This window comes from Strongylocentrotus purpuratus, unplaced genomic scaffold (assembly GCF_000002235.5).
Source record: "Strongylocentrotus purpuratus isolate Spur 01 unplaced genomic scaffold, Spur_5.0 spur5_scaffold_4, whole genome shotgun sequence".
Taxonomy (NCBI): domain Eukaryota; kingdom Metazoa; phylum Echinodermata; class Echinoidea; order Camarodonta; family Strongylocentrotidae; genus Strongylocentrotus; species Strongylocentrotus purpuratus.
In genome coordinates, this window is record NW_022145610.1 from 9,143,504 (window position 1) to 9,167,320 (window position 23,817).

The following is a 23,817-nucleotide window of genomic DNA, read 5'->3' on the forward strand; positions in this document are numbered from 1 at the left end:
TAATGAAACGTCAAAGCTTCCGCGCTTCGCGCAGGAGGGGTTGGGGGTTGGGACTACATTTAGACAAGAATTAAGAGTCGAGAACGGTACAACGAATCGTCTTATTTCACTAATGATTTAATGAATCGTAAAAGCTTCCGCGCTTCGCGCGGGAGGGGGTAACCTGTATTCAGACGAGGATTAAGAGTCGAGAACTGTACAACGAATCGTCTTCTTTCTCTAATGATTTAATGAATCGTAAAAGCTTCCGCGCTTCGCGCAGGAGGGGCCGGGGGGGGGGGCGTTGAAAATGAATTCAGACGGGGATTATTTTCGAGAACGGTACAACGAATAGTCTTCTTTCTCTAATGATTTAATGAATCGTAAAAGCTTCCGCGCTTCGCGCGGGAGTGGGTAACCTGTATTCAGACGAGGATTAAGAGTCGAGAACTGTACAACGAATCGTCTTCTTTCTCTAATGATTTAATGAATCGTAAAAGCTTCCGCGCTTCGCGCAGGAGGGGCCGGGGGCGGTAAAAATGAATTCAGACGAGGATTATTTTCGAGAACGGTACAACGAATAGTCTTCTTTCTCTAATGATTTAATGAATCGTAAAAGCTTCCGCGCTTCGCGCGGGAGGGGGGAAACTGAATTCAGACTAGGATTAAGAGTCGAGAAATGTACAACGAATCGTCTTTTTTCTCTAATGATTTAATGAAACGTAAAAGCTCCGCGCTTCGCGCGGGAGGTGGGAACCTGTTTTCAGACGAGGATTAAGAGTCGAGAACTGTACAACGAATCGTCTTGTTTCTCTAATTATTTAATGAAACGTAAAATTTTCCGCGCTTCGCGCGGGAGGGGTGAACCTGAATTCAGACGAGGATTATTTTCGAGAACGGTACTATGAATCGTCTTCTTTCTCTAATGATTTAATGAATCGTAAAAGCTTCCGCGCTACGCGCGGTAGCGGGGGGGGGGGGGGTAACTGAATTCAGACGAGGATTATTTTCGAAAACGGTACAACGAATCGTCTTCTTTCTCTAATAATTTAATGAAACGTCAAAGCTTCCGCGCTTCGCGCAGGAGGGGTTGGGGGGTTGGGACTACATTTAGACAAGAATTAAGAGTCGAGAACGGTACAACGAATCGTCTTCTTTCACTAATGATTTAATGAATCGTAAAAGCTTCCGCACTTCGCGCGGGAGTGGGTAACCTGTATTCAAACGAGGATTAAGAGTCGAGAACTGTACAACGAATCGTCTTCTTTCTCTAATGATTTAAAGAAATGTAAAAGCTTCCGTGCTACGCGCGGGAGCGGGAGGGGGGGGGGGGGGGTAACTGAATTCAGACGAGGATTATTTTCGAGAACGGTACAACGAATCGTCTTCTTTCTCTAATAATTTAATGAAACGTCAAAGCTTCCGCGCTTCGCGCAGGAGGGGTTGGGGGTTGGGACTACATTTAGACAAGAATTAAGAGTCGAGAACGGTACAACGAATCGTCTTCTTTCACTAATGATTTAATGAATCGTAAAAGCTTCCGCGCTTCGCGCAGGAGGGGCCGGGGGGGGGGGGGGGCGTTGAAAATGAATTCAGACAAGGATTATTTTCGAGAACGGTACAACGAATAGTCTTCTTTCTCTAATGATTTAATGAATCGTAAAAGCTTCCGCGCTTCGCGCGGGAGTGGGTAACCTGTATTCAGACGAGGATTAAGAGTGGAGAACTGTACAACGAATCGTCTTCTTTCTCTAATGATTTAATGAATCGTAAAAGCTTCCGCGCTTCGCGCAGGAGGGGCCGGGGGGGGGGGGGGGGCGGTGAAAATGAATTCAGACGAGGATTATTTTCGAGAACGGTACAACGAATAGTCTTCTTTCTCTAATGATTTAATGAATCGTAAAAGCTTCCGCGCTTCGCGCGGGAGGGGGGAAACTGAATTCAGACGAGGATTAAGAGTCGAGAAATGTACAACGAATCGTCTTTTTTCTCTAATGATTTAATGAAACGTAAAAGCTCCGCGCTTCGCGCGGGAGGTGGGAACCTGTTTTCAGACGAGGATTAAGAGTCGAGAACTGTACAACGAATCGTCTTGTTTCTCTAATTATTTAATGAAACGTAAAATTTTCCGCGCTTCGCGCGGGAGGGGTGGACCTGAATTCAGACGAGGATTATTTTCGAGAACGGTACTATGAATCGTCTTCTTTCTCTAATAATTTAATGAAACGTCAAAGCTATCGCGTTTCGAGGAGGAGGGAGGGGGAAACTCGCCCCTCCCTGCACCCACCCCCCCCCCCCGCATTACGTCACTGCTGGTCACCATTACGTTCCAATTTTTGGCTCGCATAATTTCAAATTTGGGCCCCCCCCCTAAGAAATCCTGGATCCGCGCCTGCATGAGGATGATATAAGTAAGAGAGAGTGGGACGCATGGTACTGATGGGGATGGTGATGATGTGGTGGTGGTGACAGGTAATTATAATGGTGATGATAATGATGCTGCTGCTATCGATGAGGATGATGACAATCATGGTGGTGGTGGTGGTGATGACATATGAAAGAAAATGCCTATACTGCAGTAGTAAGCACAAATATACAATTACCAAGAGAGTGATCATATTACCAGTTGTTTTGTCTGACTTTACTCTGTGATAAATAATAAGCTAAACAGAAGTGGGCAAACCCCGCCCCCCCCCCCCCCCCCCCCCCCCCACTCAGAGGTCAGAATGACCGCATGCGTGTTGCCAAAATGTCCGGTAATTGGGTACTTTTCGTGCGACAAAGTCCGGCCCGAGAATTGTAAAAAAAGGGGTGTATTTGACTTTTCACCCGGAGATTTCTTTAAAAAGGGGGCGTTTTTTCTTCTTTTTTTTCTCTCATCTCTTTGGACTCCTGAGAAATTATTCTGAATTTAGGGGGTACATAGAGCATTTTTCCTGATTTAGGGGGGTCTCCAAGGCAGGAAAAGCCCGCGAAAGGGGGGTTCGAAAATGTTGGCAGTCCTCAGATAGGGAGTGCTTTCAAAAAGAGGGAACAAGCATAATGCGTACCCTAAATAACACTGAGTGGGGGGGGGGGGGGGGTGGGGGCCGGGGGGGGGGGCAAACTGACAAACATGTATGAAAACCAACATAAACTCACACCAGCCTGTGCCAGTCAATTTTCCTTCATTGATATATCAGGGAGGTGAGACTTTAAACTTTTAACTCACATGCCCTGGATATATGCTATCTCAAAAATGCTGAAACCAAGTTATCCCAATATCTCTCATACGTGCAGACGCCATTAACAAAGTAGATAGAGACAAAATCCTATTTGTCGGCCCCGCACGCTTTCCGTTTTGACGTGCAATATTTGTTACTGCTAATAAATGGGATAACCAAATTACTTACTGCTAATATCGTATTGACACGTCTGTGCCATAAAGTTTTTAACAAAATCAATGCGCTTCGTGCTTTATGACATAAATATCTGAAGAATATTTTACAACCAAGTAACAAACATCGCTATGCACTCTAGACAGACATTGTACCATGAAATTGTCGTTGTATCTTCGTATAGCTCAAGCATCTACAGCGAGGCCTAGCCCATGACATGGAGAAATGTGATGGTGGATGGGTGGCTGGGGGGGGGGGTCTCCTTTACAGTTTCACCCTACTTGTTGTTATTGTTTTAAAATAAAAGATATGGCCATATTTAGTAAGGGGCGAAATGAAGAGGGAGAAAAAAAGAGGATAAGGAGCCCAAGAAAAGAGAGAAAGAAGAAGAAGAAGACTGAAAGGAAAGGAGTTGAGATAAGATGAGTGATGATGATGATGATGATGTCGAGGACTAGGAGGAAGAGGAGGATGGTTGTGACGGTCAGATGTTGTTGTTGATGATGATGATAATGAGGATCATGGCGGTGGTGGTGATGATAACGAGAAGGAGGAGGAGGAGGAAGAGGAGGAAGATGGACGTTGATGATGATGATCTGATTATAATCATGGTTTTTTTAAAAAAATCAAAACTACGTGAAACATTAATGTAGTTTAAATACAAAGAGAGGATAGTAGAAAGGTAACCCGAAATAAATCTATACCTGCACCTCTCATATTAAGTGTACCGAGAATCATGGTTCAGAATCCTTCGGTACATCGTTTTCCAAAAACAACCTGAAAAATATCAACAAAATAAACAAAAGAGAAAGAAAAATAACCTTTGACAAAAACATAATCACGCCACATCGTTCCAAAAAACAGTCGATCAAACTTCCACAGTACCAAACTTATCCACCACCAGCACCCATTCTCTTTATCGAAACTCCTCACTGATTGGTCAATTGATCCTTGACTCCACCCCGCCTACCAAGATCCAACCAATCAGAACGGGGCAGGTGCTGGAAACGTGACGATCGAACTTTGAGCAAATCGCAGCACCTGGATGGGATGGAGCCCTGGCGGTTCCTTGCCGTGCGCAATATGTTGTGAAAATGAAGATAATCAAAAGCCTATATAAACCCCACATCTTTGATTAAATGTTCATCTTGCGCTTCAGACAGGCTTTGGCAGTGTCTGATTTGAGCATTATTCGAGGACTTTGTTGCCGATTTTCATCAACTCAGCTCGGAGAAGTTGTCATCATGAGGGCTGCAATTCTCTTTTGCCTGGTGGCCAGTTCTATGGCCGTGCCAAGCCGCTCGTTGGGTAAGTTACATTTAATCTTTTGCTATTCTACACCACAACTTAAATGATCGTTTGGTTTTCTATGGACTGTATTTAGAACTTATCTGCATCATAATGCCTCTGAGATACAGTTAACTTTGTCAAATCATACCACAAGCGTTCAGTTAATAGGGGGATAATTTTGCATGTTCAGAAATCAGAACTAACAGTTTTTCTTTTTAGTTAGATCTTTTGATATCAATCATCATTATAATATATTGCCCCCCCCCCCCAGAAGAGACAGATATACAATCTTTAGGGAGTAGACCTAGATCTATATGATTTTAATTTTATATGTTTATTTCCTATTAATTTTTTAATTAATTTAAAATCAAATTTCTAAGAAAACTGTATCCAAGATATTTTGATAGGAAGTAGAGAGTCAAACTTTTAAAAACAGACCGCATGAGGGCAGCGAACCTCGCAATCATAACGAAGCTAAGTTGTAGGCTGCTGCGGCATGCGGCTGCAATAAACAGGTTTGATTTTCAATGTTCGTAACGTTTAACGTATTGATGAGGTATTCAATTATCACATAATTAATTTGCTGATGATTTCAACGATGGTAAAATGTCTATGGATGTAGGAATTTTGTGATTTTATTGTTTTTGTCCATGCTGTGACCCGGCTGTGTGTATGAAACTGATTGATTAAAGCCCCACCCATTGAAATTCGTGTCGGGTTTCGTTTGAATTTATGTTACTGTTTCGTTGTTGGCTTTTGTTCTTGTAAAACAAATTCATGGACCATTTCTTAATTTAAACCTTAGATTTTTCCTATCATAATCAGTCTAGAATATAGTTGTGATTGTACAAGTAGTTCACATAGTTTCTTAATTATTATATTTTAAGGAAATTAAAATTGATAAAGGTGAAAATATATAAATTAAAATGAGCAATCCCGCCAGGCGTCAGAAACCTGAACTCTACACAATCCTTTAAACTATGCCTCCAAAAGAACCATGCATCAATTTAAAATGCACATTGCATGGAAGCGACACCACCTCTAGACCTTAGTGCTTCTAAGCAATGTCTAAATACCATTCTGAGATTCTGAGATTCTATTTCTAGAAAGTCAGCAGAAACTAGATCTGGATCTATACTTTGAAAATATGAAATGCAGGCCACTTTTTATTGATTCATCATAAGTGTAAAAACGTTGAACATTCAGACTGTAAAGACTGTAAAAAAAATGGGTAGTTTGTAGACCAAATGGCAATAAACCTTATTAAATCATTCTCTTTATTTAATCATCAGGCTCGAGGCCCGGAACTTGCCCACCTCAACCCAGTGATCAGGTCATGATTGAAGCAACACGCTGCTCTTACGTGTATGGATTAACCTGGGACTGGAACTGCAACAGCCAAGGACAGGAAAACTACAAGTGCTGCCAATATGAGAACGACATCAGGATCTGTGTTCCTCCAATCCCAGCTGGTAAGAAATACTTTAAAATATCAAGGAAATGCAAGGATCTGCTTTAAGATGTAAAATTGAAAAGTCTCTCTTCTTCTATTTGATTTAATTTAAAACATCAATCTCCGATCTCTCTGATATCCCTGTATGAACATACCTAGTGAAACATTAAAAGAGAAATGTGAACATTCCCATTGATGCCTTATGTAGGCCTATGCCTTAACCATCCTCTCTGTGTGAATGAACCCAGTGCAACATTAATGTCAACATAAATATGTGAACTCATCCAGTTTACTGTTAGATGAAGATTTGAAAGTTGCAAATTGGCTATTTGGGAAACTGAGATTTTTACTGTTCAACTGGTTGCCACTATACAGATCAAAGTGCTTATTTGCCTTTTACCTACAAATCCACACAACAACTTTTTTTTTGATGTTTTTATTTCAAGTGTTAATCATCTGCGAATCTGAACAAAATTATATGATTTTTCTACCTTTTGCATTGTAAAGCACACCTATTCACATTGTAATTAACTGTAATACATTTTCTATCATATTTTTGTTTAGTTTTAATTCATTGATTTGTTTGTTTTGTAAAGCGCTTTGATCAGTTCTAAATTAGATGGCGCTATAAAAGAAACAATTTATTATTATTATTATGATTAACCCTCATTATCACCCACAGATGTTGATGTGGAGGTCGGTGTGGAGCAACCTAGACAGAGCGTGGACGAGGTCCGCCAGGCCATCCAGAAGACCCAGGACTTCATCCGTAAGGTGGGTCTGTACCCCGCCCCCGATCAGCGCCGCCGCACCACCCCCTCCCCCGACACAGTCAGATGGTGCGTCTCGAGCCGCTGCCAGATGACCAAGTGCCAGAGGATGGTCAGCGAGTTCACCTACAGCCCTAACATGGTCCCCAGGAAGCAATGGAAGTGCACCCAGGCTACCTCCCAGGAGCAGTGTATGTTCTGGTGAGTCCATGAGGGGGGTTTCACAAAACTTGTCATCAGTGACAAATGACAGTTGTTGTTATAAGCTACTGAAATCCTTGCTTCTGATTGGTTATCAGCAGATTTGTCACTAGTATTTGTCATTTGTCATTGAAAAAAGACTTTGTGAAACGGGTCCCACGTTTGTTGTCTTAAGTAGAGGTGTTGTAGTTGAGTTGTTTTTAAAGAGAAGGTTGATCGAGTTCTGGGAAGAGGTGAAAAATAATCTGTGACCATTAATTATCATTGTATTATGCAAGTGTGGAAGAACATCTGATAAAAAATGTTCAATGAAAAGCTTGGCTCTTCAAATGCCTTAATATTCTAAATATGGTGTGTAACATAAAAATCGGGACAGAGTTTTATGCCACATAATATCAGATACTAATACCACTATCTGCATACCCATTTTACAATTTATTTGTTATGAAGAATCTCCAATCTTTTCTTTTACCAAAAGGACTGTATACTGTATCAAAATTTTGGGCATTTCAAATTGCCTATGGCATTGTAGTATTGAAAGGGTTATTCAAATTTGATTTGATGTGGTATATAATAATTCAAGTGGGTCAGTCACACAAAGACGTAACTCCATTTTGGCTATTTTGAGAAAAAATGTGTCACTGAGCGCTTGGGCTTTAAGGAGTTAAGTCTACATGTATGTTTCACTAGCCATCGACTTCAATGGGGTGTTGGGTGAAGTTAAGTCTTTGTGTTTCCTGGACGGCCTACATTTTTCTGAACATTTTGATATCAAATACTCATTTTGGCAAAATATGGAGTTACATCTTTGTGTCCTGAACCCTCGAATTGATTTATTCTGGTCTTTGTAGGATTGAGCAAGGATGGGCTGACATCATGACCACACGTGAGGGACAGGTCTACTCTGCCAACACCACCTTCAACCTGAAACCTATCGCTTATGAAACCACCATCAATGATCAACAACCAGAGGTAATTAGTGGGATCAGGGGCGTATCCAGGGGTTTGTGGGGGGGGGGGGGGGCTGATACAGTTCCAAAATATAGCTGATGTGCATGTAAAGATGGTCTATCACAATATTTTTAGTGCAAATTAATGACAGGAATTTCCAACAAACAAGCAACAAAAAGTTATCACTTTGCTCATTTATGCCTTTTGGGATTTAAAATTTAAAAAAAAAGGAGGGGGAGGGGGTGTAGCAGTGATTTTAACACCTGTTTGTGTATACCAATTGGTTTTAAAAGGGGTGCATGGGCCAGTTGTGCCCCCTCCCCTAAATCTGACTGTGAGTTGCATATCCATTGTGTGTTACCAGTTGCAAATTGTTTTGTTACACTTCAGTTAGATTGGAATGAAACCTGGGTCGGGTTCGAATATAAAGTAGATTACAGGCCTGACGTTATGTCTTTTTCTCACTATCAATTGCGATCCAACTCTACAGGTTTTCGCAACATTCTTGAAAAGCCCCGCTTATAACCTTTGTACCAGTAAATATAGTTGAAAATTGGCTGTTACCTTGTATACTTTGATTTTCATATTGCGAAATAAACTGAATTGAATTGAATTGAATTGAATTATAGATCCAGATCCTGAAGCATTACCAGAATGTGACCTTTGCCCTCAAGTCATCCCGCCTCGTGAACCCCAACACCTTCGCCGAGCTCCGCGACAAGACCACGTGCCACGCCGGTATCGACATGCCAGCCAGCTTTGCCGACCCTGTCTGCAATCTCATCAAAGAGGGCGTTATTCCCGTCACCGGAAACTACATCGAGAGCTTCTCCGACTTTGTCCAGGAGAGCTGTGTACCAGGTGAGATTGATGTTGGATTAGGGTTAGGATTATGGATTAAGCTATATTTTCTTAAATATCAGCTGTGTACCAAGTGAGATCGATGTTGGATTAGGATTAGGATTAGGATTAGGATGTATCCTCGTTAATAGCTAAAGCATAATTCTAAATGGCTGTTCTCAAACCATATCGAGAGCTTTTCTGACTTTGTCCAGGAGAGCTGTGTACCAGGTGAGATTGATGTTGGATTAGGATTAGGATTAGGATTAGGACTAGGATTAGGATTAGGATGTATTTCTTTAATATCAAAAGCATAATTCTAAATGGCTGTGTTTGAGGCACCTACCCTCTCAGCCTTTCAAATTAATGGGTCCAGAGCAAAAGTCCAAGAACGTTTCAAGAAAGAAACCAATAGATTATCTTTAACCTCAAAATATTACCAACATGGTATTGAATACTGTTCTTTAAAAGTAAATCTTTCTTTTCTAAGGTGTCCTGAACAAGACCTCCAAAAAGAATGGCACTTGTCCTCTCAAAAAATTACCAACATGGTATTGAATAAAGTTCTTTAAAAAATAAATCTTTCTTTTCTAAGGTGTCGTAGCTGAACAAGACCTGGCACTTGCCCTCTCAAAAAAGTACCAACATGGTATTGAATAAAGTTCTTTAAAAGCAAATCTTTCATTTCTATAAGGTGTCCTGAACAAGACCTACAACAAGAACGGCACCTACCCTCTTAGCCTCGTCACTCTGTGTGAGGATCAGCAGTACAAGTACTCCGGCATCAAGGGAGCCCTCAGTTGCCTCGAGTCGGGCAAGGGACAGGTCACCTTCGTCGACCAAAAGGTCATCAAGAAGATCATGAGTGATCCAAATGGTGAGTATTTCATAAGTTACGACTGATGCCGAGGAATGTGATCGTTTCTTCCATTTTTTCAGGAGGCGGCCGTGATTTTATTTCATTTTTGTGACCGCGAAAGGAAGCTTGGCCAGCAAGGAATTGCATTCTGTTAATTATTTCATAGCTTTCTAGGTATATTATACACACTTTAAAACAAACTAAATTCAGATAGGACCCACATGGAACTTACTGCCACTGCATGAAGAGCAGCTGTTCATGTAGGCTGAAGTGAGTTTAACAGTGATAGAAAAAATAAAAGAATGAATGAGTTAAAGAAGGACCTGACACTTGTGCTCTTTCCAAAGCTGTCCTTCAAGAGCCAAACGGTGTAACCTCTGGACCAAACTTTGGTGTGTAGTCCCATACACCCATTTCTGTGTACAACACGTGCCTGAAATCTTCAGCAAGATTTAATCGATGTCTTTCCATTTTGTCGGACCATTTCAAAACGTCCCAGTACTCATTATTCCAATGTGCTAACATAACCAACCTTTCCCACTTGTTCCAGATCACTAGTTTATTTTATGATGTATTTGCATTACTAATTCTCAACTTCATCTCAAATCTTTTCTGACTTTCAGTGAGGGACAACTTCCAGGTTGTTTGCCGTGACGAGAGCAGGCCTCTCGACGAGGAAATCTTCACCGACGTCACATGCCACGTCGGCCACACCGCTCGCCCCACCATCTTCATCAACAAGAACAACACCCAGCAGAAGGAGACTGATATGAAGACCCTCGTCGTAAAGATGATGGAGGTATTTAAATAAGGATGGGAGGGGGGGGGGAAATAGCTTTGTAGTGGATTCTTTTGAATTGCATAGAATTTATTGTTAACATATGAAGAGATAGATGAAATATACTACCAAACTCTTTGAAATTAATTATTGACAAAGATAAATACAAATACCATCCATAACCGCCTCTCTCAGCAAAGTAGATAGTAAGGAAAACTTGTCTCTCTCTCTATCTCTCCCTCTTTTCATGACAAAAATCTATAATGTTTTGCCCCTTTTAGGAGTGTTGGGTAACAATGTTAGAAAAGAAATATAGAAAGAAAGAAAGTAAGTCTGTTGGGCAATACTGTAAAGAAAGAATGAAGAAATGAAGAAAGAAAGTTGACCCCCCTCTCAATTAACCATCCCCAGCTTTATGGCAACACTGACCGAGATGTCAACTTCAACATCTTTGACTCGTCCGTCTACGACTGTGGCAAGTGCCAGATGACCGGCAAGCCGCTCAACAAGAACCTGATCTTCCTGGAAGAGTCCAACACCATGAAGATCGTCGACGACAGCAAGGTCTACGCTGGCGAAGTCTATGCTGCCTACAACGTCTGCTCCAAACTGGTGCCCAAGCCCCGTGCCAAGATCTGCATTACCAACGTTACCGAGTACGAAGCCTGCCGCCGCTTCAAGGGCATTGCTGAGAACATCCCAGAGGTAAATTAAACTTGAACTTGACAGAGTTAAAATAGTGAAGGTACCTTAGGTTTAGCTTGAACTTGGTAGGCACCACTGAGAAGATACCTTAGGTAAAGCTTAATCTTGGCTGGCACCATAAAGATAAAGAGGATACCTCATAACTTTAATAGTAGGCACCATCAAGAAGGTTCCTTATAGCTTGAACTCAGTAGGCACCAAAGAGAAGTTGCCTTAGGTAAAGCTTGTACTTGTAAATAGGCACCATAGAAAAGGTTTGTGCACCTCATCTAAAGCTCGAACTTGGAAGGTACCACAGAGATGGTACCTCAGCAACTAAGTAGGTACCATTAATTAGGTGCCTTATTGGTACAACTTGAACTCAGTAGGCACCAAAGAGAAGGTAATAGTTAAACTTGGCAGGCACCATTGAGATGGTACCTCAATAACTTAGTAGGCACCATTGATGAGGTGCCTTAGGTTAAGCTTGAACTCAGTAGGCACCAAAGAGAATGTTCCAAAGTTAACAGTTGAACTTGGCAGGTACCACAGAGATGGTACCTCAATAACTTAGTTGGCACCATTGAGGAGGTGCCTTAGGTAAAGCTTGAACTATAGGCACCAAAGAGAATGTTCCAAAGGTAACAGTTGAAGTTGGCAGGCACCATTGAGAAGGTATCTTAATTAGCTTACACTTGATACCTTTTGTAAAGCATGTACTCGATAGACACAACTGGAAATTCAATTCTACTCCTGCCAATTGCAAATCTATATTTAGATTTTTCTTGCAGGTTCTCAAACCCAAGTGTTTTGGGGGTCATTTTTAGTGGATTTTTGAAAATTCATATGGATTGAAACAATGATAACAATATTTTTATAAGACTACATTCATATCTTCTGTTTGGGCCTAGAAGGGCTGTTGCTATGTGTAGATTGATATGAGCTAATGCCCTTCTGGCTTGTAACAGACTACTGTTTCAAACCTGGCGTCAGATTTATGATCCCATTTTGCGGAACATGAATTTTCATTGACCAGTGTGTGTCCTAGACACCTGGTAAAGTTAAGTCCCCTTCTCCATTTCCTGATCTACAGGTCAAGAAGGTTGCCTGGGGCTGTGTCCTTGCCAACTCCAGCATTGAATGTATGCAAGCCGTCCACAACAACACCGCTGACCTCTTCAAGGCCAACCCAATGGAGACCTTCATCGCTGGCAAGGAGTTCCTGCTCGACCCTCTTATGTCCGTCCACCGCAATGTAAGTGCTCGCTGATCCAACATTTGCTCCAGGTTTTCTTTAATTGCTCTAGCGTTTATTTTGTGAAAGATACTTCTTCAAGCTTGTCATTTTGTCACAGATGTGAATTTTTGTATAAATAGTTTGCTCAAGCAACATTTGGTCCAGTTTCTATGTTGTCCATGTTATTGAGTTGGGACTTGTATTGCATTTTTATTGTATGTCAGATTTAGAGTTATGGTTAAGGAGTGCGGGTAAGGCATTTAATTATTTCAGTCCAGTATGAAAGTGTAGACCTCGATATCCCATCAGAAACATCAGCTACAGTGATAACTGTCTGTATTTTCTTTATAGATCCTTCAAACTCTGTAAATACTTGAAAGTTCTGTCTGTAACGTTATATTTTTCTCCTTCCATTTCTTGGTATTCGCAGGACAGCGTAACCATGAACCACACCTACACCAGGACCCTGGCAGTCATCAAGAGGTCTTCCCTCGCCAAGTTCCCAGGCCTTCTCAGCGTTCCTGAAGGACAACCCAAGTACATCAAGGACCTCTGGAAGCTCAAGATCTGCTCTGCTGGTCTCAAGAATGTAAGTTAAAGCCCCACTGCACTACTTATAGCTAATTGCGCCCTCTATATTGCAAGCAATGCCTAATCGGTGACCATTGGTACCCCATGGTCCTCCTTTTCTTATGTTAATTTAGAGCTGATTTGATGAGATAACCATCAAGTAAAGATCAGTCATTCCTATTCATTTATGTATGCTCAAAACATTTCCCATTTTACAGTTCTCAGCCTTCCACAGCCCCATTGGTTATCTCCTCGCCAACGGCACCATCCCACGTATCGGATCCGTCTTTGAGTCTGTCAACAGGTACTTCCAGGCCACTTGCGTCCCAGGTAAACACAAACATCAGTCTGCTCCATCATATCTCATAGAATCGTTAATATATCGCTTTCATATTTCATTATCAAATAAATATGTTCTTCTTCTTGTAAAAGCTGATATATTACTAGATCAATAACTACATTTGTAATATGTATCTCATTTCCTTTTGTGTGATTATGATTCACAAAGAATTGTTTTTATATTGTAATATTTGTATCATGTGAAATATGGCAAACAATAAACTGAATTGTTAATACAGTATAAAGCAGAAAGGACTCTGCATACCAGTAGAAAGTCTTTATATTATGTCCCACAAACTATGACAAAATCTTAATGGGGGAAATGTTATATTTTCATACACAGTTACTGTTTACGCCCATGTGTTATGCGCTATACAAAAACGTTTACTTTTCATTGTTATCCTGTGTGTCTCTCTGTCTTGCTCACTTTCTTTGCTAAGTCCCAATTCTGGAATTCTTACTTTAATATTTTGTACTTTCTATTCAATATGTTCCTTTAACTTTCTTGCAGAAATCGAGCCCGAGACCTGGCGCTTGGACTCTGATCTTCTCCTCGGCCGCGAGATGAACTGGGGATTCTCCTCCCTCAACATGTACAACTTCACCGGGCAGGAGTGGCTCCTGTGGAACACACCCGCCACCTGGAACTTCCTCACCTACAACAGGAAGGTCTCTACCGGGTAAGATGGAGGGGATCGGGGCAGCAGAGAGAGAGAGATAAAGGGGGGGGGGGGGGGGAGAGAGAGAGAGAGAGAGAGGGAGAAAGAAAGATAGCTCAAGGGAGGGCAAGAAATGCATGGAGAGGACAAAGAGAGAGGGGGAGCGGGAGATGAGGGAGAGAGAGAGGAAGAGAGAGAGAGAGAGAGAGATTGCTAGAGGGGGGCGAGGAGATCAGGAGAGGGGGGCATGTAGGGGGAAAAAAAAGGAGAAAGAGAGAGGGGGGGGGGGGACTTGAAAAAAGGAAGGAAGACAAAAATAGACAAGCATGATGGAAAGATAGCAAAACAGGCAAAATTGAAACTGAAAGGCAAATAGAGAGAGGAAAATCTTAGAAGGAGATTGAGAGAGAAAGAGAGAGAGAAACGGAGAGAGAGAGAGAAAGGGCTTTCAGCAACACTACTCATCACTTTAAGTCAACTTATCAATGTCTTTTAATCCTGAATAAAATCTTTGAAGGAGATTGAGAGAGAGAGAGAGAGAGAGAGAGACAGAGCTTTCAGCAACACTACTCATCACTTTAAGCCAACATATTAACTTATTATCACTATCTTTCAATCCTGAATCTTATATAGTCTTGACATCAAGAAGCTGATTGAGCTGAAGAAGCAGAACCTGACCTCGCACATCTTCAACCAAAACCTCTCCTCCCCCAGGAACGTTGAACTCCTCGATGACCTCGTAGGGGTCGAGGGTATCTCTGACCTGGTCAAGGGTGTCCAGGACACCATCGGACCCGAGGGCAAGCAGAAGATGAACATGTTGCGTGACCGGTAAGATATCCAATAGACCATTCTCCTAATGTAATCAAATTTAATGTATAAATCTTTCAGGGATGCCAGTTTTCAGTCAATAGCATGAATTCAGGCCCTGGTGAATTATGTTCTGACCATAGTTTAGGCTTTTATTCGTACAAAATAGCACATTCTAGGTGATTTTCAGGCCCTCTGATCAATTCTAACTGGCATCCCTGATCTTTGTTAAGTGCCACATTACACATTTTGTCATTAACCTGTTATGAATAATTGTATTTCAACCGTCAGAATGCTAATTCCATATCATGGTTGTTGCTACATGTAGGTAGGACAAACATTATGGCTTGTCCTACCGAAGAACTCATAATTAATGCAATTTAGGTTTAGGGCTACTATTAGGTAGAGTGTAAGGGCTAGAATTATGTTACTACTAGACTAAATTGAGACATGTACAAGTGATGCAATCTTCTTCTTTTTTAAATCCCTTTATACCAATGTATCACATTATATTTTTGTTTGAATTTATTCTTTTTTTGTTCAAGAATAACTAAACAAAATCTTTCACTGATTGAAAAAAGAAGTGCGACTTTAATACTTTAATACTCTTTTGCTTTGACCGATCACATCGTTTTCATCGTTTTTCTTTTTCTATTTATTTCTTTTACCAGTCTGAGCAACTCCTTCCCCAACTTCGAAGCCGTCCGCACACTGTCCGATAAGGTCGATATCGTCAACAAGATGAAAGATGCTCGTCAGCAGAGGTTGCAGAACAAGGATCATCCATTTGGAAACGTCATCCAGGAGTACGTATTAAAAAAAAATGATAAACAGTTGAACTGCCTTGATCTCCTTCCCATGTTTTTTTAATTTCAGTCTATCTATCCCTCCCCCAATATGATAATAATAATCACAATATTGGATATTTTTTCAGCACACGTATTCACCCTTCAAGTCGCTCAAAATTTTACCCCGGCTCTGCTAGCTATCGATTTCAGTCCTCACGGTATTCAAGGCGGAATTCCTTCCTACCGGTACCCATTTAGCACCTGGGTGGAGAGTGGCAAATGTAGATTCATGTCTTGCCAAAGGACAGCAGTGCCGGGGTGGTACTCAAATCATGAACCATGTGAACCACAGTCCAAAAACATATCCACTAGACCACGAAACCCCTACATACAGTATTCCTTCCAAATAGTTCTGATATCAAAAAATGCTTTCCAGAAGTATTTTCAAAGCTATATTGTAGTTCATTGATCTGATTGAACTTTAGTTCTTTTATGACCTGATTCTCCTCCACAAAGGAATCAATAAAAGTCCTTGCAAGGACCCACCCACACTTGTGTCACCATGATATTTATACATTATCTTCTCACCACGAAAACCTCTAATAAAGAACCATCTAACCCCAAAGTCTTCTTTTTCTGCCAATTTTTCAGAACATTCCAGGGTCATCTGATGGTGGATGTGTTCAGCAAGCTTCTGGAGCTCCGTAGCGACAAGATCAGCACCCTTGAGGAGATCATCTCTCACGTCAAGACCATTCCATACCTCACAGACTTCAAGGATGTAGAGATCACCACTGTCCTCAAACACCCTGCCATCATGGTAAGATGACAATGATAATAATAATAATAATATTCTGCTTTTATACAGCGCTTAAACAAATGTCTCTAAGCGCCTTACAGATATACTATTACCCCGGTCATTGGATTCAATACTTGCCCGCACACACTGTGTGTACAATCTCCACTCCCTGGGGATTATTCCAGCCAGGCGTTACTTGACGCTCAAAAGAATGTTTGACCAACAATGACGGTCACATCCTACCGGGTACCAATTTAACACCTGGGTGGAGAGTAGCAAGTGCGGGTTAATATCTGGCCAAAGGATATTAGTGCAATGATTGCTTCGGGCAACATTTTCTCTAGGCTTTATCTCATCTAGGATATAGAGTTTAGAAATGTGATGTTTCTTCATGTATTTTTAGTAGTGTAAAGCTTCTGTTGTAAACCAAGAATAGGATACAAATGGGACGTTTACAAAGAAGTCTGATTGTTGGAGCAGACAATGAATGTATTAATTACTTTAAATAGATTAAAGCATATGAAAACAGTAGTGAATTCTTAAATAAAAGTCATGAAAGCACATATCTAACTGATATTTTTACTCTCTCCCTCTTTATCCTCTTCCCTTACATGGTTGCTCTCTTCTTTGAACACCAAATGACAGAGCTACGTCGAGATCTACTTCCCCCGTCTCTCCCAGACCTTCGTCGAGCCCTTCGATAACGTGGAGCTCCGTGAGCGCGAATTCAACCGCTACACCAACCCTCTCTGGCTTTCTCCCAAGGTCCACACCTACCTTGACCTTGTCAAGGTTAGATAAATTAAATCCTCATGATAACAAATCAGCTTTTTGTATTCAAATTGGCAACATGGATAGTTTTCATTGATTTGCTGATATCTTTATTCTTAAAACAAACTAGGAGCTACAATTAAAGTGATGGAATCTGCATAGAACAATGATTCAACATACACTGTAGTGAATTTGTATTGAAAATGATTTTTTTTTTTTTCTTTCTTTTCTTTTTCTTTTTTTTTTTTTCCTTTTTTTCCCTTTTTTTTTTCTTCTTTTTTTCTTTTTCTTTCTTTCTCTTTTCCTCATACGAGGCACTTTATTACTTTATATCATTTTAACAACATCGCATATAGAGTTTGATTACAATATATATATATATATATATATATATATATATATATACAAAATCAACAGACTGATAAAATGAAATAGGGGAGACAAAAAGAAAGTGAAAGGGAAAGATCAAGGCATGAATAGAAATGCGTTAAAGGCTTAGCTAAGACAGATTCATCTTGATATTAATTATTCATTTTTCTTGGTTTCTGTATTGAAGAATGATACATTTCACTTTAATTACACGGTGCCAATTTAAAGATTTTGAATGTCATATTTCATTTACTAACACTCTCTTAACCACCTAAATTCTACACTTGAAGAATCTGTATGGTAAGGTTTTAAGGTGTCCAGTGACTTCATATTCTAAACTGGGATGAAACATGGTCAAGCACTCTGCCTGTTTAAAAAGAGATTATTCTAGAAAGCCATTTCAAATTATCACATTACAAAAATACTTCAGTATATCATGTAACAAATCACATTCTCAAATCTTAGTTAAATATTCACCATGGATTTTTTTTTTATGGAACCCAACAGAATCACCAGACTGAGATCACCAAGACCTGCAACTCCAACCTCCCACTCAACTTCAAGGGCTATGAGGGCGCCCTTCGATGCCTCAAGAGCGGCGTTGCCGACCTGGCCTTCTTCGACGAGCAGACCCTCCGCGACACGGACCTCCTCGACAGGGTGGGCTTCACCTATAACGACCTCCGTCTTCTCTGCCCCAACGGCCAGGTGGTCGAGATCGACGTCAACATGGACATCGCTAAGGTCTGCAACTTTGGCGAGGTGATGAACCCCGTCCTGGTGACCGCCTACAACACCTCAGGTTAGTCCAGGGCTCAATCCTTTTTGGGGTCGATTTGAAGATTGTCGGTGCAGTTCCGTGATGAATAGATGCCCACACTTAAAAGGTCTTGGGAATTTCTCAGTCTCACATCTCAGCTACAGAGAACCAAAACAAAACAAAAAACCTGGGAAATAAATCTTATTCTTAATCTGGGTACCCATAATGTTTATGTATGTATATTGTGAAGGCAATAATATCCTTTTTCAAGACATTGATCTACATTTGCCACTCTCTATCCAGATATAGTACATTCATAATCGGTTTAAAAAAGTGTCGTACAAATTGCTTTGTATCTTCAGGAAAATTGCTGTATAAAAATAAAAATACAGTCAAACTTGTCTATCAAGGATTTTTGTTATGGTTTTGTTTTGATTGTTGTTGACAGGAAGCTGGCGCTGGAACATCACCAAGGCCTTGATGATTGCCCACCAGTCTGTCGCCCTCCCAGCCCTCTTTGGAGAAGGCACCGTCATGGGCAAGGACTATGACATGCTCCTTCCCATCGCCCCTCTGAACCAATCCTACCAACCCTTCCTCGGACCCAAGCCACTCCGCTCCATGGAGGCCATCGTCAAGGCTTCATCATGTAAGGACTTGGTCCTATCCTTGGCCCTATCCTTGGTCTAAGATTATATCTCAATCAATCAGTCATTATTAAATCCTTGAAAAATGGACCTTCTCTACAGAAGGACCTGTTCCTATTCTTGGTCCTAGATGAAAAATGGTTTATGCAGTCCCCCTTCTCATAGAGGACCTAGTCCTACTCTTGGTCCTAGATGAAAATTGGTTTGGTGTGAGATTAAACCTGAGTACAATCAATCTTATATTCCGGTATCTGATATTATTAGATAAAGTCCCAGCACTTAATTATGTCTGTTATTCATACAACATTTATAAACTTTAACTGATCTTGTAAACTATTCTGAAGTGCAGTTCTTGTTGTCTAAGATCAGAAATATAAAAAGAAGTTCTGGGTTGGGCTTGCACTAGACGTCATTCATATTTTTACTTTCTAAAAGCCTTCTGAAGCTTGACCAAAGAATTATGTCATCTTTAATACCATTAGATGACTGGTTCAAGGATCAGACTGGCATCTGCTACGGCGAGACCTACACCAACATCGTCAAGCAGCGCAACGAAACCTGCCAGGCCATCGTAAAGGACGTGACCTGCGTCGGTACACCCAGGATGAAGAAGATCAGTGTCGGTCGCTTCGGAGCCAAGCAGTTCAAGATGATCAAGATGTGCAGGTAGGTAGTTCCAACATGAGTAGAGTTTGTGAGGTAATCGTTGGGGATATCCCACCATGCCACCAGTTTAGATGGTGCCATACTTAATGCAGGTTGGAGATGACATCAGGCCATAGGATTCATGTTGTATACCACATCTCTTTGGTTATCTCACCATTGACTTAAGTGAAAGGGTCCTCAAAAAGTTGTCAGGTTCACAATGTAATCTCTGTGAGTATCCCACCGCTGTCACCAAATTAGGGTATGATTGCTCAGGATGTGCGGTTGTCAGGGTTCAACAGGGGTTAGAGTTCATAACAAATTCAGATACTTATTTGGTTATCCCAGTGCTGGCATCCAATTTGGAATTACCCAACTTACTACCTCTTGAAGAGTCATTTTAGAGGGATAAGAGGGGGTAGGAGTGAAAGTTAGTGTGTTATTACCGGAATTTAAAGTCTTGACTTTTTTTCAGTTGACGCAATACTAATCTCTTTTTTTTGCAAAGCTTGCCATAAGGATCTAGCACTCATGTAGACTTGTATTTCAAATTTGCATCAAACATACCTTTTCTCTTGTAGCCGCCCAAGCAAGTTTGTGCGCAAGATGGCCGACTTCCAGTGCGACAATGGCTTCGGCTACCTCAAACCAGTCATCACTGCTGTTGCCTGCGAGTGCATGCCATGTGAGGAGATGATCGAATACAACACCTCTTTCACCGAGGACAACATGTGGTCCGATGTCTCCAACAAATACGTGCTCACAGGAGAGCAGGACATCTACAGACAAATCCCTATCTGGGGTAGGTTTCATAAAACTTGTTATCTATAAAAATTGCTACATTTCTATGACAAATTTGATCTCGGCCAATCAGGTGCCATGATTTCAGTAGCTTATAACAGTAGCTTGTAACTTGTCATTGATATTGTAGGTGAACCAGGCACCTGTTTCATAAAACTTGTTATCTCTAACAACTGCTAAATTCCTATGACAAATTTGCTCTCAGCCAATCAGGTGCCTTGATTTCAGTAGCTTATAACAGTAGCTTGTAACTTGTTATTGATTACCAGTTTTATGAAACTGGGCCCAGCTTATCATGTCCATCTATATGACATTTTCTGCACCTTTTTCATATCAAATATACTCAGAAACGTTTTGAAACCTAAAGTGCATGCTTATAAGGAAAAGATAATTTTGATTGATAGTAGATGCTCAACATACTCTTGATATCCAATATTTGTATGTTCTTAGGTGTTTTCCTACATGTTAAATTGTTTCTTTGCAAATGTTATGTAGAAGTTGCTTCCATTTTCCAGAAAAGTGTATTGGTACATCAGGAAATTTTAGGAATTTAACAACACCTATTTTGCAACAAGAAGCTTTTACGGATTGAAAACAATTCAATCCTGGTTCTGGACTACTTTCTTAACTCGCAAAAGAGTTAGGTTAAATGGTTGTATTCATATAGTATTGTCAGTTTGCAAGGTTTTAATGTCCTCGCAATGTTTTTCCCCTAGGAAACAACTCCTACTTCTACGACCATACCCTGAACAAGAACTTTGAGCTTGGAAACCATTCTATTATCGTTGAGCATGTCCAGACTGTTGTTGTTGAGAGGCCGAGGTAAGTATTATCCATTCCTCTTATTTCTCATGTTTGTGATGTGTTATACAGTACCTCAGTCACACAGACGAGGCCAACACCGGACCAATAACAGGCCAAACAAAAAGTTACGTTATACCAAATGGCCGAATGTTGGTCGGTTGGGAATCGGTTTGGAGTCGGCCTGGTGATGTGACTGAGGTTTAAAAGGTGAAGTCCCCCCTTGTTTGAGCCTGACTTTAATAAAGGCACTTTAATAAACGAGAGAAACAATTCATTGAAAGAAGAGGAAAACCATACAAAGAATGAAAACATTTATGAACTTTTCAAAAGTTAATTGTCGAATGCCAATTGCCAACTCTGTGATTTTCTTTTGAGCTGTTCCAAATTGATTTGCAGATTTCAATAAGCATCAGCTTTTGCCATATAGTTGTATTCTTTGTGATTACTGGAATGTTGTATCGAGAGTAAAATCATAATTCTTCTTCTGTATAGATTCTCTTTACCACCCTAGGATGTCTCAGAACAACTTCCAAATAGTCCCTGGGACTCAAGTCAAAATGAACTCTTGGACTTTTCCTGAGTCCAAACCAATTGGTATCCCTGAATAATTGGTGAACTATTTCCCTAGAGTTATTTCCTTGAAAGTGTTTCTGAGATGTTGTATCCTTGGTTAATCATTACGTCTTATTCTGAATGACCTCCATCTACAGCCCCGGAATTCTGTCTCAGGTCAACTCCGAAGTAGACCCCGAGGTCCAGGTCCAGATGGACTCTGCCAGCATCACCAAGACCTGTGAGACAGTCTGGAACGGCCAGAGCTGGCTCCCTGAGAGGTTCCAGGGCTACAAGACCAGTGGCTCCTGCGTCGTCCCAGAGACCGGAGCCAACGCCAAGTCTCGCGTGGACCGCTTCCGCCAGATCATGCAACGCAAGCAACAATTGGTCGATCACCACCATTAAACCGCCCCAAGATTTAGAATTAAACGGAACCACTACATGACTTGCTATATATGGAACTTTCTGGATCTTAAAATCCTTTGATTTATAAATCAGAAAGCTTTAGAACTTTCTTATGAACATTTATCATTACGGTAGGCTGACTAAATCTACCCAGTTGGTATTTTCTTATTTTTTATGGCAGTATAATTGTCAGGAAGATATGTTTAACTTTTCTATTTTTGTAAGCCGATTATCGGGGATATGAAACATTTTCTAGTTATGTCAACTTGTGAATGAATGCAGTCGTAATATCTTCATTCTTCAATGTCCCACATTCTTTTTTTATAGAAATAATGCTTTCCAATCTAATTGGATATTGTTGCATTGTATCCTCAACTTTTTTCCCTTCTTTACAAAACATCAAATGAAATATGTTTTAAATACATTTTTTAGTTTCCCGTTCAAATGAGAGTATCAAAATATTGCCTTGATGCATTCCATTTGCCTTCATGTTATTGAGAAAAAAAAGCAAGCAATCATTTTCCTCAGTATTGGAAATCATGCAATGAATTTTATTGATATTATTTAGAACTTACTCTATGCAGTATCAAATTATAAATGTATTTGAAGTATATTATCTTGTAATTTGATGAAGAGCCATAAAAAATCAATTGCTATGGTAGCATTGAATATATCTATAAACAAAATTCTTCTTTTGGTTTGTTGTGTTACATAGAGGAAAAGCAGGTGAATGATTAATGTAAATACTTGTAAAACGATGATGTGAAGCTCTATTACTGTATCTCTTTAGTACATTATTACTGTCCTCCCATTTGAATTTGTGCAAAGGTTGACAAAAATGAAATATATACATATAGAGAGAGAGAAAGAGAAAGAGAGAGAGAGAGAGAGAGAGAGAGAATGATGGAGAGTAAGAAAGATGGTGAAAGAGGGAGGAAGAGGAAGGGAAAAGGAGTAATAGAGAGAGAGAGAGAGAAAATAGTGAAGAGTAAGAGAGGAGGGAGAGAGGAAGTGAGTTCTTGAAAGGGATAGTCATAGAGAGAGAGAGACGGAGGATGGGTAATAAAGAAAAGAGAAATAAATTATATACTGCATGTATTTTTATGTAAGCAGGGTGTAGGGAATACCAAATTTTCTCTCCACCTCATCTCTCCCTTCCTCCCTCTCTTGCTGTCTCTAGATATATTTCTCCCTCGCCCTAACTCTTTCTCTCCCCCTCTCTCTTTCTGTCTCTAGTTATCTCCCTCCCTCCTTCCCTCTTTCTTTCTGTTTCTAAATCTCTTGCCCTAACTCTTTCTCTCCCCCTCTCTCCTTCTGTCTCTAGATATCTCCCTCCCTCCTTCCCTCTTTCTTTCTGTTTCTAGATCTCTTACCCTAACTCTTTCTCTCCCTCTCTCTCTTTCTCTCTTTCTCTTTCTCTCTCTCTCATTCTCTCCCAGGGTCTGACACACTCCCATTGTTGTCTCTTTATGCGTTCACTACGTTTAATAGAACGGTTTCCTAACATTTAAAATGGATGCATACTTTTTAAACATGCCCCAGGGGTGCCTGACATAGCAAGAAGTAATGTATGCAGATAGGATTCAAAGTATTGTAATTCATTCTATAGGCCGGTCCACAGGAAAGAATCATCCATATACCTAAATATGTTAGTATTATAAAAACATGGTCTATTC

At 40.6% G+C, this 23,817-nt stretch overlaps 1 protein-coding gene across 2 annotated transcripts; it reads left to right on the forward strand.

Annotated features, from left to right (window-relative positions):
- Nucleotides 1-4,571: 4,571 nt before the first annotated feature.
- Nucleotides 4,572-22,822, forward strand: myp (major yolk protein). Of its 2 annotated transcripts, NM_214575.1 has the most exon segments (25): nucleotides 4,572-4,664; nucleotides 5,939-6,118; nucleotides 6,782-7,070; nucleotides 7,922-8,042; nucleotides 8,651-8,882; nucleotides 9,556-9,738; nucleotides 10,344-10,519; nucleotides 10,910-11,203; nucleotides 12,276-12,437; nucleotides 12,850-13,008; nucleotides 13,208-13,319; nucleotides 13,840-14,008; nucleotides 14,621-14,818; nucleotides 15,469-15,603; nucleotides 16,237-16,405; nucleotides 17,030-17,176; nucleotides 18,032-18,138; nucleotides 18,140-18,189; nucleotides 18,191-18,229; nucleotides 18,231-18,326; nucleotides 18,733-18,933; nucleotides 19,414-19,597; nucleotides 20,158-20,378; nucleotides 21,094-21,199; nucleotides 21,892-22,282. In NM_214575.1, coding segments are annotated over 25 exon segments (4,044 nt in total). In that variant the 5' UTR covers nucleotides 4,572-4,600; the 3' UTR covers nucleotides 22,142-22,282.
- Nucleotides 22,823-23,817: the final 995 nt, after the last annotated feature.